This window comes from Phocoena phocoena, chromosome 15, assembly GCF_963924675.1.
Source record: "Phocoena phocoena chromosome 15, mPhoPho1.1, whole genome shotgun sequence".
NCBI lineage: Eukaryota > Metazoa > Chordata > Mammalia > Artiodactyla > Phocoenidae > Phocoena > Phocoena phocoena.
Window position 1 is genome coordinate 26,045,902 of NC_089233.1, and position 15,253 is coordinate 26,061,154.

Below are 15,253 nucleotides of genomic sequence, written 5' to 3' on the forward strand. Positions count from 1 at the left end.
ATGTTGCACTGAGATGATGAAGGCTCATCATTCTCTGCTTACTGGTTTGCAGGATATCATTAACAACACATCCCTTGCGGAATTGGAAAAGCGGTTAAAAGAGACACCTTTCAACCCTCCTAAAGTTGGTAAGAATATAAAATGATCTTGAAAAGCCCCAAACACTTGGTGATAATTACGGATGTCTATCGTAGAAGAAAGGTGGAACTGTTCTAGAAACTACATATATTGTACATTTGTAGATTTTGGCTAAATTAACTTGCTCATGCCCTGGGTTGAATTACTGTTTTCTGAGTAAAGGTGGTCTTCTAATTCTACATCTGTTTTATGTGAGTAGGATTGGGTCGCCTGTTCATTGAGAAGTTTAGCAATGGAAGCTTCAGGGCCTTTTTATTTCCTAATGCTTGGAATTCTCCCTAAACTTGATGTGTCTTTCTTTTTTATGGTGCTTTGTTTCAGAGGAGACAAAGTTGGTGATTAACTGCAAGGGCTAGAGTGAAAATGTGCTTTCTGTCTCAGGAAAGCCCAAGAACTGGGTTTACAGATGAGGAAGGAGGGGCCCCAGCCCTTCCTCCTTCAGAGGTGGCTTAGGCACCCAACAGCAGCAGTGAGGAAAACCAAAAAGGGAGGAATGTTTCTTGGGGGCGGAGATGTTTTGCCACGTCTGGCCATGGCCCCTACCCAGGTATTTGGTGAACCTTCCAGGTGTTACTTCCTTGGTTCCTCTTAGCCTAGTTGTGCTGTTTGATACCGTAACTCACATTCCCTTAGCTGCAGCCTGCAAACTTCCCCAGACCTTGATAATAGGACGGATGGTTCAGAAATTGACAATGGAAGGTACTAAAGCAGCCAAGGCTACAGTTATTTGCTTCCCTTTCTGGAATAGTCCAAAACAGGAATTAAGAAAAGGGGGGGGGGTTGGTGGAGGGGAGAAAGCCTAGAATGGAAATAATTGATTTTGGAAATATATGTTTCAGCTGGTAGCAGGGTAGAAGCTATGACTTAGTTGGGTCTCATGTTAAAAGACTTCTTTTAAGCTTAAAGTCTAATATTTGATACTTACTGAGTTTAAAGAATTCTTGCTTAAAGAGCACTGTATTGACGTAAAAACAATTGTAGCCTTTTCATTATTAATTTCCACTCATGCTTTTGATTCTGTTGTAACCTTTTTGATATTCATTTCCAGAATGGTTCTAGGAAATAATTATCTATGAGTTATAGTTTTATCCTATTATTTCCGTGTAATATTCTGGTAGAGAGTTTAAAGCAGCTTTCTCTTCTTAGACCTCATTCTCTCAGCATCTGTGTATATCAGTGTGACCAAAGAGTCATGTTATAAAATGGTCTCTCCTATGAAGTGGCCCCATGTTCCAAGGGCAGCATTACAGCAAGTTCTGATCTATTTTTGGACTTAGTTGTGCTTTCATCTTTAGATCTGTAAGCTTGGAGACATAGTAAAGGATAGTATTGAATTGAGCTGCCAATCTTGATTGGAGTCTTTTGCTTTTGGGGAGGGTTACCTGGGGGTATTGACAGATAAAAATTACAGAGCGTTTACCGTGTACCAAGCACGGTGTAAGAGCTTTACTTATATTAGCTCATTTGATCCTCACAAAAGCCTAAGGAGGGAGCTTTGATTATCATCTCCATTCTACCAAAATGGAGGCCCAGAGGGGGAGTGATCTGCCCAAGATCACATAGCAAATAAGTGGTGGAGCAAAGATTCAAACTCAGACAGTGGGACGCCAGAGGCCATGCTGTTAGTCATTACTCTGAAATACCTGTTGCGTCCCAATCAGAAGAGGAATCATTGTCACAGAGTGAGTTATGCATGATTGTAAATAGCACCCACCTGCGTGCGGTTGAGAGGCCTGTGGCTGAGTCTTTGATAACATAACGGAGGCATTTCTCTAGTCTAGACCAAAGCCCTTGTTTTCAGTGACTCTGTTATCTCAAGGTCTTGTGTGGAGAGAATTAAGAAATAGATAGCTTTCTTTCTGCGCATTTAGGATGTTTCTGCAGCACAGACTAATGCCATTTGGATTTGGCAGGGCAGTGCACTTACCAGTCTTCATGATTTGTGATGATCTTGGGAAAACTGTTTTTTTTTTTCTTTTTTCCTCTTTAGAAAGTGCAGAAGGTTTTCCAAGTTATGACACAGCTTCTGAACAGCTCCACGAGGCAGGCTATGATGCTTATATCACAGGACTATGTTTCATCTCCATGGCAAACTACCTAGGTACTCACTATACGTGTTTCTGTTAGACACACCGTGGTCCAGAGTGGATCTTCCCTGTGTGCCCTTTCCCTGGGATCCACTCACCCTGTGAGAAGTGGAAGGGTTTTGAGGTTGGAGTGGAAGGAGGGGGAGGATGTTAGGGCGGGGGATGGAGAGTACACGGGGAGAACCATCACCGCTTACCTGTGGTGTACTTGTCCTGGATAAGTACCTTTTACCCTTGCTGAACCATGCCATTGATTTAAAGATGTTTTTCAGTCTTTGTCTACTTGATTGTATATAATATTCTGCTTTTTTTCATTAGGTTCTTTTCTTAGTCCTCCAAAGATTCATGTGTCTGCCAGATCAAAACTCATCGAACCTTTTTTTAACAAGTAAGTAATCAGGGTCCCAGTCCCCAAGCATTCTCTCACTGTGGAAGAGCCCAGTATTTGGGATGTCTATTAGGGGTGATTGGGAGGTCTAGGGCATTTTTAGATAAGATATTTTTCATCTCTGGTGACTCAGATGTTTTTTGAAAAATAGAAATTGACCTTTTCAAAAATAATTTATTAAATATATTGGCTAAATAAAAAGAAAGAAAACATTATTGAAGGTAGCACATCTCTTCCAAGACAAAGAACTGGTGGTTTTGGAATTTAAATGACCCACAAGGGAGACTGTGTGTATGTGTCTGTGTACACAGTCAGACCTAACTTACCCCTAACAAGCTTTATGTGTGAGATTATTATTTATGCTTGCATTATTATCTGATTAAATGATGTTCTTTCTAAGATGATGTTGGTTACACAGATGGCTTTTAAGATAATCTATGGAGAAGTTTTGATTATCATTGCATCCCGAGCTCTCATCTGAATGGATCCAATGAAATAAAAGCTTGCTCGGATACCTTCATTGTTGGAGGAAGTCAGTGTGATTCAGGGAAATGTCTAAGTTCAGAGCATTTCCAAAGAATCTCAGATAGTTACTTCAAAGTGTGGTTTGTGCTTTCTTGGCACAATTGAGGCTAAAGTTATGGATGTGATCCTCAAGCCGGCCACAGTTTGGCTCTGTGCCAGAGCCCTAAACCTTCATCTTTACCCCAGCTCTCTTCATGGGCTTGGTTCTAGGAGATTCAGGGCAAGCCAGACAGAACAGGGCAGCCCACATCGATCACTACTACCGCTGAGAGAAAGAACTGTTTCAGTGTTGGTTTGGTTACATCATTTCCTTAACATTATATGCAGCACTTTACATTTCCATCAGTGCTGCACCGAGTAAGAATGCTGTCTCCTTCAGAGTCTGTATAAATACCAGTATCACAGTGCTTGTTTGTAGGTGATATGCTGCAGAGACAGATGTTAATTCCAACCATCTGGATTCCTATAGGCTTGGAATTTGTGTAGTCTGAGTTAGTGAATTTTATCATACTATGGCTTCTTATTTTTTTAATCGTCGTTTTTCTTTTCTGTGGAAGTTCAGAGGTAAATGTGTTTGACTTTTCAAAACATCTTTCAAAGAGGACTGGGTAACAATGTAGTGTATGTTGAAAATTAAGTTGAATTTTTCTGCATGGGAAATTAGTTCTGCTAACAGTTGAGTTCTAGCTGTCTATCCAGCTCAAAATAGGTTTTTCTTAGCTCTTAATTCTAATTTTGGGGGTAGTGTTTATCTTTGTAAATCTTAGGAAAGACAGTTATGTCATTGACTATGGAATCTGCAGGTGACACTAAATATTGTTTGGATTGGGCCTTTCGTTGCATTTTTATGTTTTTTTTTTTTTTTTTTCTGGTACGCGGGCCTCTCACTGTTGTGGCCTCTCCCGTTGCGGAGCACAGGCTCTGTTCGCGCAGGCTTAGCGGCCATGGGCCCAGCCGCTCTGCGGCATGTGGGATCCTCCCGGACCGGGGCACGAACCCGTATCCCCTCCATCGGCAGGCGGACTCTCAACCACTGCGCCACCAGGGAAGCCTCTTTATGTTTGTTTTTAAAAATATTTATTTATTTAATTTTTGGCTGCGTCAGGTCTTCGTTGTGGCATGTGGGATCTTTCATTGTGGTGTGTGGGCTCTTCGTTGCGGTGCACGGGCTCCTCTCTAGTTGTGGCATGGGCTCCAGAGCGCGTGGGCTCTGTAGCTGTGGCACGCAGGCTCTCTAGTTGTGACTCACATGCTCAGTAGTTGCAGCACGTGGGCTTAGTTGCCCCATGGCATGTGGGATCTTAGTTCCCTGACCAGAGATTGAACCGTGTCCCCTGCATTGGAAGGCGGATTCTTAACCACTGGACCAACCAAGGAAGTCCTGTATTTTTGATGTTAAGTTAGTTGTTTAACAATAAGTTTCCAACTGGGAGATGCTTACTCGTGTTTAAATATTTAAAACAACAATCCTGCTTCTCCACTAAAATCAGCTTCTAATAAAATCAAGTGATGGATACAAACTGGGTTAGATAGAGGCTGTCTCTAGTTTTATCAGTCATCTGTGTGACCAAAATGAAGAGTAGTCAAAAATAGGCTTTGATTTAAAAGTTTAAATAAGACTTTATATTTCTAGATCAATTTATTATTGCTAATTATGTGCAAGGATATTACTCAGAAGAACTGGGCAGTAAACACATAACTTCACTTTAAATTGGGACTTGTGTCTATTCAGATTATTTTTTGCTGAAACCTAGATGCATATCAAAAATAGTTGAGGATTGAGGAATCCTCCTGTGATATTGCCCTGAAAATTCTTGGCCACTTTGATTTTTTTGCTCTATTTTTCCCCATCTGTAAAGGAAGAATCTTCATCTTCGAAGGGAAAAAAAATTCCAGCAGGATTTGAAGTGCAAAATAAGGACTGTTTTTATTCTATGTTGGAATAGCTTGGTCAAGTACAGCTATCCATTCTTTTTCTTTTTTTTTTTTTTAACATCTTTATTGGAATATAATTGCTTTACAGTGTTGTGTTATTTTCTGCTGTATAAGAAAGTGAATCAGCTATATGCCTACATATATCCCTATATCCCCTCCCTGTTGCATCTCCCTCCCACCCTCCCTATCCCACCCCTCTGGGTGGTCACAAAGCACCGAGCTGATCTCCCTGTGCTATGCAGCTGCTTCCCACTAGCTATCTATTTTACATTTGGTAGTGTGTCTGTGTCAGTGCTACTCTTTCACTTCGTCCCATCTTACCCTTCCCCCTCTCCGTGTCCTCAAGTCCATTCTTTACATCTGCGTCTTTATTCCTGTCCTGCCCCTAGGTTCTTCAGAACCTTTTTTTTTAGATTCCATATATATGTGTTAGCATACAGTATTTGTTTCTCTCTTTCTGACTTACTTCACTCTGTATGACAGACTCTAGGTCCATCCACCTCACTACAAATAACTCAATTTCATTTCTTTTTATGGCTGAGTAATATTCCATTGTATATATGTGCCACATCTTCTTTATCCATTCATCTGTAGATGGACACTTAGATTGCTTCCATGTCCTGGCTATTGTAAATAATGCTGCAATGAACATTGTGGTACATGACTCTTTGAATTATGGTTTTCTCTGGGTATATGCCCATTAGTGGGATTGCTGGGTCATATGGTAGTTCTATTTTTAGTTTTTTAAGGAACCTCCATACTGTTCTCCATAGTCAGCCATCCATTCTTAACCCATTTAGAAAGTGGGAAAAGCAGTTGCTTCTTTTGACATCTCTTTTTGTGTTAATATTGACCTCATTCTTACTTAAATGCAGGTTTCATTTATGACATTAAACCTTGATTTTGTTACTTTTCTTCAAGATTTCCCTTGTAGAAAAACATCCAGCAGTTGCCGTCAACATTATCTCAAGTGGTTGGTTTTAGAAAAATCTGTAAATTTTTCTGAGGGTTTATTTGTTTTGGCACCAGACTTTCCTCAATGTAAGCTTAACCAAACATGCATAGCCCTAATATAAATTTGGATGGACATGAGACAATTACACATGTAAATAATATTTTGTGCTGCTCTCACCAGATTTGTGTTTAAAAAGTAGACCTTGAGGGGAGATAAACTCCACATATTTCTGCATTATTCTAAATTAGCATCTGGCTGTGTTAGGTGTGCTTTCTGGGGAAGCTTTACTGAGTCAACTATTGAGAAGATCCTGAGACAGTTGGTACTTGAGCAGAATGCAGGCTGAGTGCAGTACAGGGTGCTTTCTGAGCCCTGTTTGTCCAAAAGAACCTCCCAGCAGGACTTCACATGGTACCATTTGTCTCTTTCGTGGCTTTGGCACCTCCCATATTTCTCCCTTCCTTTTTGGACTCAGAATGAAAGTCCTAAGCTTGCTGAGCGATGGAAATCAGGGTGAGACCACTGCTAAGGACGGGCTGTGTGCACTGTGCTATTCCTTTATGTCATGGGCTCTATGCTCAGGAAGTGGTTTACCTTCTTTTATGACCTTGGTCAGTTTTCATCAATGCATGGAAAACCAGACTTAGAGAATAGCCTTTGGTGAAATCTTTAGTCTGGAAGGAGCTAAAAATACTCTCTGCTTTTACTTTTTATTGCACCACAGAAAGCACAAAATCAGACTTTTGCCTTAACGTTTTATTAACAGCCATCTGTTTCTGCAAGACACCTTGAACTCTTTTGTAGATAACCTTTTCTGAAGGGTTTTGGGGGAAGGTTATTTTCTACTTACCTCAGTTCTTAGAAGGAGGAAGGAAATGAGCACGTATCTTATTTTGGCTAATTTCTAAGTAGTGGAGTTGAAAAGGCAGAACTGTCTGCACTTTACTGTACAGGATGGCTGCCTGGTGCTTGACACAAGTGTTTTTGAATTTGAACAGAAGTCCTGTAGAAACCTGGGTCTTCCTGGGATGACATGGCTATATGTTCTATTTAAGCTGTAGGTGAGGAGACAAGCCATAAGACAATTTGTTTCCTCCTCTGTAAAAAACAGGGGTGGAACTATTCCCTTCCCACGGAAGTTATAAAGATCGCATGAGATGCAAAAGGATTTTGATAGTTCCTAGAACTTAGTAGGTGGCTAGCATATATTATTTTCCTTTCTTGAAATACAAGAGAATTTAACACACTGGCAGATTCAAAACAATAGATGTGGTAGCAGAATGTATTTTATGTTTTTAGTTTCATGATGGAGAAGAAAATTTGTTACCATGCAGATATAAAACTGGAGCAAATGTGAAGTGTCTGCTTTTCCAGTACTCACCTTTTAGTGTTTCTTATGAAAAATCAGATGATGATGAAGTATGTCAGATTGGTACATAACGGGAGCAAGATTGCTGTGATATGGAGCATTTTAAAGAGTTTTGTTATTCAAATGAAAACAGCAATTTATGGAAGGTTGTATAGGTATATAAAACAGTGATAAGTATAGAGTGGGAGGAATCATTGCGGCACCTGAAATAAAGCACACCGATACTTTCTCTTTTCCTCCGTGGAAAACAGTCATGTTCCAGCAGCAGGTTTTTTCTTACAATATGCATGTGCTTCGTATTTAACATCAGAGAGATTTTAAACTGAAGGATTGTAGGAAAACAAAATACTTAAGATCTGTGCTGAACCTCCTTTCTTTCACTGGTACTGGACAGGCCCATGCTTATTTGCCTCACTTACCAGCACTGCCCTTCACCAGGTGACCCATGTGTCCGGAAGTGTAGACCCTGCTTGTCTCCCACTAGAGTGGTGCCCGACCCCCTGCAGGGAGGCCCTCACTTCACCTTCTCCTGTCCTGCCTGCCCCTCCTCATACAGAGGAGCAGAAGGTACTGGAGCAACAAGAGGGCAAGGCTAATCTGTCCTGGTTCCCAGCAATTGCCGTCGGGTTTTAGCATCCTGGGTGATGGAGCAAATGTGTGTTTACTGAGATCCTGTTCAGCCTGGTTATCAATAAAGTCTATTGTTTTTAAGTGTTACAGTAATTCCCCCCATGAAGCTTCCAATTTCCCAACATAAGCAAGAGTTACAACACAGTTTGTGCTGTTGGGAAGCCTAGCTGTGGGTGTTACAGTGCACCACATAATTGGTTTCTATTTGCATTTCACATGTTAGAATCATTTGATTAATTTCTACAGTAGAACTGCTTCACTTCAGGGTATCGTGTAGTAGAGAGCAGTTGTGGTCTTTGGGGTCAGGTACCTGGATTTGAATCCCAGCCCCAATCCTTATACCTGGGCCCCCTTGGGCAAGTTACCCTCCCCGTGTCTCAGCTTCCTCATCTGGAGTTGAGAACATTGGTACCCATTTGATAGGTGTGCCATCAGGGTGACATGGGAGAATGTATGTAAAATGCACGGTGGCTGGCATGCTGTGGGCCTCAGTCAGCTTGTCACTGCTGTGGGGACGTTTATACTTTGAAGACCTGCTTCTTTGACCAAGTGCTGGGAGCTTTTTGTTTTTATAGAAAATACCATATAATCATACCTTTAGTACTGTACACCCCCTATAAGTAGGGCTTTGTATTCAATTATGAGCCTTGATCAGAAAAGGGAGGGAGGGGAGGGAAAAGCATGCTTGTAACTAAATGGTGCTCAGGGAGAAAATTTGCGTGCGCATCTTTTTTGCTTGTTATTTTCCCCCCAGGCATATGGTCATATCTCAGTCTTTGGGCTGTGTAGCATTTTCAGTTGTAGATTTTTACTGGGAGAGGAAAGTAAAGAAATAACATTTATAAGTGACCCTTTGAAATCTCTTTCTTTTTTATTTTTTTAAACAGCTTTATTGGGATATAAATTCACATACCATACAATTCACCCATTTAAAGTGTACAATTCAGTGGTTTTGGATACATGACATTATGCATTTTCTAAAATTATGGTAAAATATTTGTAACATACAATTTGCCATTTTAACCATTTTTAAGTGTACAATTCAGTGGCATTAATTACATGCACAGTGCTGTGCAACCATCACCACTATCTATTTCCAGAACTTTTCCCTCACCCCAAACAAACTCCATAACCATCAGGCAATAACTCCCCCATTCCCCATTCCCCTAAGCCCTAGGTAAACCTTGCATCTACTTTTCTGTCTCTATAAACTTGTCCTTGTGTGAGCTGTTTCTTTTTGAGCAACTCATTGCTTCGGTGAGATCTTAATCTATTAAAACGATTGCTATTTTGCAAACACCTGGAGGAGTTTTCTTTTCTATTTGCGTTGCTGTTTTGGGGAGTGGTGCCACACCCTCCGTAAGGTTTGCTCACAGGCAAGGCAGCAGGGGCCTCAGTCGGGGCCTACGCTGCCTTCTGAAGCCAGCTCTGCTTCTGTGAAGTGGGGGTAGTAAACATCCACTTTGGGGGGCCGCCCCGAGGCTGCAGAGTCCCGTCGGTCAGGCTACTGGCATAGCACATGGCGTGGAGCGGTTGTGCTGAGTGCGGCTGTGACCGTCACTACAGTGAACTTCCAAGAAGATAAGGTGAATCTCATTTTTCCCGGTACTGGGGACAGTGATAGATAAACAAAGCGGGCTCTATGGACTTACCTCAGATCCTTGGGTGGCAGTCTCTCTGTGTTGACAGGAGGAAAGAGGCAGAAGTGTGTGGTGCCAATAAAATCTTTTTTTATAGAGAACAGCAACCTAGAAGTCCTCTTAAGAAAGCACTTCATAACTGTTTTCGTATCTTACTTCAAAAGGTCTTGCAGCGAGGTTGGATTGTGAATGAGAAGAGAATACGTCTCTGTGTGTTGGTCGCACTCATGTGCACTGAGCCTCAGGATGCTGGTGAGGCTGTGTGATTGGTGAGCAGCAGAGTGAAGTGCACACCTCCTCTATTCGTCTGCCACCAGGAGCAATTGTGTTGTCGTTTTCCCCAGGAGCCCCCGGTCATGCCAGAGCGAGGAGGTCAGGGGAGGCAGAATGGAGGCGAATAATAGCAGTGCCAGACTTCCCTGGTGGCGGGCTTCCCTGGTTGAAAGTCTGCCTGCCGATGCCGGGGACATGGGTTTGTGCCCCGGTCCGGGAGGATCCCACGTGCCACGGAGCGGCTGGGCCTGTGAGCCATGGCCGCTGAGCCTGCGCATCCGGAACCTGTGCTCCGCAACGGGAGAAGCCACAACAGTGAGAGGCCCGTGTACCGCAAAAAAAAAAAAAAACAACAAAGCAGTGCCAGTTATGGGACCCTTCCTTTCCGATGGGCTGGCTTTCCCAGGAACTCGGTATTAGCTGTCCTTTAATTTTATGTTAATGGTGCTTGAATACAGGAGCAATGTCCTCTGTCCCCTCGGTTCTACCAAAAATGGATCTTGAACCAGGGATAGGGAACGTAGCTCATCACTTGTCCTAAACCAGTTAGAACTGTTGTGGACGCTGCTTCTTTTTTTAAAAAAAATATATTATCCCATTGCTTCTGTCTAACTACCTATCTATCTATCTATCTATCTATTTACTATTTTTGGCAGTGTTGGGTCTTCATTGCTGCACGCAGGCTTTCTCAAGTTGCGGCGAGTGGGGCCTACTCTTCGTTTCAGTGCGCCAGTTTCTCGTTGCGGTGGCTTCTCTTGTTGTGGAACACAGGCTCTAGGCATGTGGGCTTCAGTAGTTGTGGCATGTGGGCTCAGTAGTTGTGGCTCGCGGGCTCTAGAATGCATGCTCAGTAGTGGCTCATGGGCTTAGTTGCTCCGCAGCATGTGGGATCTTCCTGGAGCAGGGACTGAACCCGTGTCCCCTGCATTGGCAGACGGATTCTTAACTACTGAGCCACCAGGGAAGTCCCTGGACGCTGCTTCTTAATTATTAAGAGTCTAGGGAGTAAGCCTTCTAATAGAAGCGGAGTCCATTCTCAACCTCTTCCAAATTGTGTAAATTTTGGAGTCAGGTGCCATGAAGAGTAAGAATCACACTGTTACGAACGCTTAGAGCAGCCTCCCAGATTCTGGAAGACTTGAAACCAATTGCTCCCTAGTTTACTGAATGTATTTTTCCCTGGTACACAGGATGTATTTTATCCTCATATCCCTTGACCAAAGCCCTTTATTTTGTCCCAACTCATGTTCATTTTACTTTGGGTTTCCCAAATTACTAGGATGGAAAGAATCTCCAAGGATTGGCTTGGTTTGATTGCCTTGAAAGTTAGTACACTGATTTTCATAAAGGTGAAAGACAAGGCAAGTCTAGGGCACATTATAATATCCTGAAGCCTTTAGTGTGGGGCTTTTCAAGACTGGGAACTTAGTGCTTGTTTCCAAACTAGTTGCTGACTTCTCCAGGGAAGGGGGTGCTTGCCTCAAGCTGATTTTGCCTTATCTAATTTCTGCCTTGCAGTCTTGTTTGCCAAAAAGATTTATCAGGCAAGCTGCTACCGTGGCTTTGTCAAAAGGCTACTTTTTAGAGAAACCTTGAAGGGCACCCACTCCACATACCTCTACTTGGCATGCCAGCCCTGTGGGCCCCCAGGGGCTGTCTACATGTAGGCCCGTTCTAGCCTTGTATTTGCTCTGGTTGCTTTAAAGTACGTGTCCCTCTGGTTAATCGTTACGATAAACAAGTAATTTGTTGAGGTTAAAAAAATCAATCCCTGGATATTTGTTTAAACAGCTTGCCTCCTCCATAGCAGGATATCATATTAGTTTCCTATGATTCTTACAACAAATCACTGCAAGCTTGGTAGGTGCCTTAAAACAACAGAATTTATTCTTTCACAGTTCTGGAGGCCAGAAGTTTGAAATCAAGGTATAGGTACAGCTGTGCTCCTTCCAGAGGCTCTGTCTCTCTAGCATCTGGTGACTGCTGGCCCTCCTTGGCTTGTGGCCGCATCACTCCAATCTCTGCCTCCATTGTCCCATTGCCTCCCCCTCTTTGTGTGTCCTGTCTCCCTCTACCTTTCTCTTATAAGGACAGTTGTGATGGTGTTTAGGGTCCACTTGGATAGTTCAGGATATGTCCTCATCTTAAGGTTCTTAACCTAATTTCTAGTTATATCTGCTAAGATCCTTTGTCCAAATGAGGCAGTGTTCACAGGTTCTGGGAATTAGAATGTGGATATATCTTTTTGGAGGCCCACTGAATAGACATGTTGGTAGTGAAGTCAGCATTCTTAGGTATTCCTTGCCTTGCTTTGGCCCTGGCTATGAACAAGTAGGTAATAGTTATTTCCAAGACTATTTAACAGTTAATTTATACGATTCAAGGGTTAGCAGTGAGGGACTTCCCTGCTGGCGCAGTGGATAAGACTCCACGCTCCCAATGCTGGGGGCCTGGGTTCGATCTCTGGTCAGGGAACTAGATCCCACATGCATGCCACAACTAAGAGTTCACATGCTGCAACTAAGGAGCCAGGGAGCTGCAACAAAGGAGCCTGACTGCTGCAACCAAGACCTGGTGCAACCAAATAAATGAATAAATAAATATTTTTTTAAAAAAGGGTTAGCTGTACTCGAAGAAATTTAGACTAGCTAACAAATATCTTCTCCAACGAACATCTTCCATGGTTCAGAGGATTTCACCTGCATTGACTGTAATTTCTGACAGCAGCCGTGAGGGGGTAGGTAATAGTGTCCCCATTTGAGAGCTGAGGCCATCTGCTGAGGGCCCCAGAAACCGCAGAGTCAGGGATAACCCAGGTCTGTCCGCAGCTGGGAATGGATTCTTCCACCACAGCAACAGTCTCTAAAAGATACAGTTCTACAGTTAGTGGCACATTTTCTTAAGAGATAATGCTAATATCTTTGAAAGATTTCTTTGTCTCTGTGTTTGGCTTGAGCAGTGATTCTAAAAGACATTGACTTTGACCCTTGGATTGTGGGGGACTGGTTTCCTCTGACATTTTACAATCTGCTGTTTTATAGGCCCTGTGGACGTTGCCTTTGTACAAGGTTTAGTTTAACACTTTTATTTGATGTACTTTGATATGGTTCATTTGATGGAGACTGTTTACATGAGCTGCTGGTTTTCTTTCTTCTTTCCTTTCTTTTCCCCCTCCTTGTTGCTTGCATATTTCTCTGCTTGAGAAGGGACATGAGTTGGCTTCGGGACAAATGTCGGGTAATGCTGTATTTGTCAAAACATCAAGTGGCTAGATGGAAATTGCACGCGCCCCACCCCCCGTGTGAAATGGAAATAGCTAGTGCCCCAGTAACGCTCCTGTAGCCAGCGGTTGCCCTCTTATTTTACACGAGAGCTTTAGTGAGCAAAACAAATGAGCTTATTTTGTGAGGGATGTCTGCATGCTTCCTACCCTGGATGATAAAATCAGTTTTTTATAGCACATAAATATGTATAATGATGAGCCCTTGCATACAAGGTTCTTATGAAGTGCTTTTACTGCTGTGCCCTGAAGGAAATACCAAGACCATTTGCAAGTACAGTAGAGCTGGCAGTCGTTAAAGGTTTCAATTTTCCTTTGGAAGGCTTGGGACTTGGGGTGAGGTACAAATTAATTCACTGCTCAAATTGTGTTGAGATTAGATTTTACTCGACATTTCAGTATTCCAGTCTTCAGTGGTGTAAGAGGAGTGCAGTTTTACTTGGAAATCTCTTTTTTTTTGAGGTAAAGCTTTTTAGGAAGAGAAGTGTAGTCTTGATGAAAGCAGATGAACAAATGCAAATTTTTACTCATTTATTGAAATACTGAGTTTCTAGATGGAAGAATGAGAAGCTTAGAGGCTGGAGGATTTTCCTTTTGCTCAGGCAAGACACCAGAATAAACACTGTTCTCCTTTATGAAGACATGCCGTAATATCAGACATCCTTCTAGATCATTCAGGCCTGTGTGTATGTGTACAAATCTGACCTATGTAAAATAAGCATTCAGACACCTCAGTGTCTCGCTCAACCCTGAGATGTGCTGAAGCTCTGGCTTTCCTGATGGTGATCATGGTGTGTGGGGGCAGATGTGACTGGAAGGCTCGATGCCCAGGTAGCCCAGATAGCAGCTCTTTCTACACTGCAAACATGGGAAGGTTGACCTTTTGACCTGTGGCTCTACGGCTCTCATCTCTGCTCGGTCATCCTAGTTGCCTTCCTCAGTGTACCCAAAGCTCTTCTCAGACAGCAACATCATTTCTTGTATCTGGACTCTGCCCCATCACACAAAGCTATAATTTTAATCAGATCTTAAAGCATCACCAAAAAACCCCATGGACAGCAGGCTCTCTGTTTCACATGAAGGCTTTGGAAGTAGCTCAGGTTAAAGCCCGATGGGAGTGGGTACCCAGCAGAGAGAAGGCAGGAGCCTTTAGTGTAGGGCTTGTAGTGGGAAGCTTTGGATCTGAGTCTGTCTCTGCTCCCATGATGGCCAAGGGTGAGCCACTGGACTTGGGAAAACCTGCTTCCTCATTCCTTGTATGACAGGATTGATGCCTGCCTGTCCTCCAGACACCAGAGGATCAAATGAGGCTGAATGTGCCATAATAAATACTGTTATTTTAGTCAGGGACTTTGTCCTTTAAAAAAGTAATATATATTTTTCCTGACTGAAACACAAATTACCCACTTGTAATTCCACCAGCCAAAAAGAAAAAAAAAAAAGCTGTCATTTTAGTGTTATTTCCTACTAGTGTGTTTTCTATCTCTATTTCATTTATTAATTGAGCTATACTATTTATATAGTTTTGTAACTTAAAAAAATACAGTAAAGGATTTTACAGAAGATAGTAAAACTAGTGGTTAGCAGCATCATGTCACTCACTGGCCTTCAGTGGTTTGTCAGGTGGATATATCATTGTCCACTTATAACCTAACCTTTGTGTTGGGCCTTTTGTCAGATGCACGTCCACTGCACTGCCCTGGGCATTACTGGGTTTTCTGCCAGTTGCTTCTTAAAGTGGCCCTCAGTGCACCTCACTGATTCATTGTCTTTCTCTGCCATCAGTTAACAGCATTGGAAAGCATGCTGCTGCAGGAGCAAAATTAAATACTTTGTTTCATTTCTGAATAGAATTATTGGCTTTACACATAGACTCGGTCATGCAGAATTTTAACAAGCTGTAATGATCTTTTCGATTCCCCGAGGATTGAGCCTACGCGCAAAGTATTCCTGATTGACCTTCAGAACTTCCTGTGTGCATTTTTTTTTCAAAGGATATATCCAGCCATTTCTTTTCCATAGCACTTTATTTA

General features: G+C 42.5%; 1 protein-coding gene across 1 annotated transcript in view; it reads left to right on the plus strand.

Annotated features, from left to right (window-relative positions):
* Positions 1 to 15,253, plus strand: part of PARN (poly(A)-specific ribonuclease) — a 162,079-nt gene that overhangs the window by 35,338 nt on the left and 111,488 nt on the right. The window contains exons 16-18 of the mRNA XM_065892259.1: positions 53 to 128; positions 2,129 to 2,239; positions 2,544 to 2,613. Coding sequence (XP_065748331.1) covers positions 53 to 128; positions 2,129 to 2,239; positions 2,544 to 2,613 — 257 coding nt within the window. The remainder of the gene's footprint in view (positions 1 to 52; positions 129 to 2,128; positions 2,240 to 2,543; positions 2,614 to 15,253) is intronic.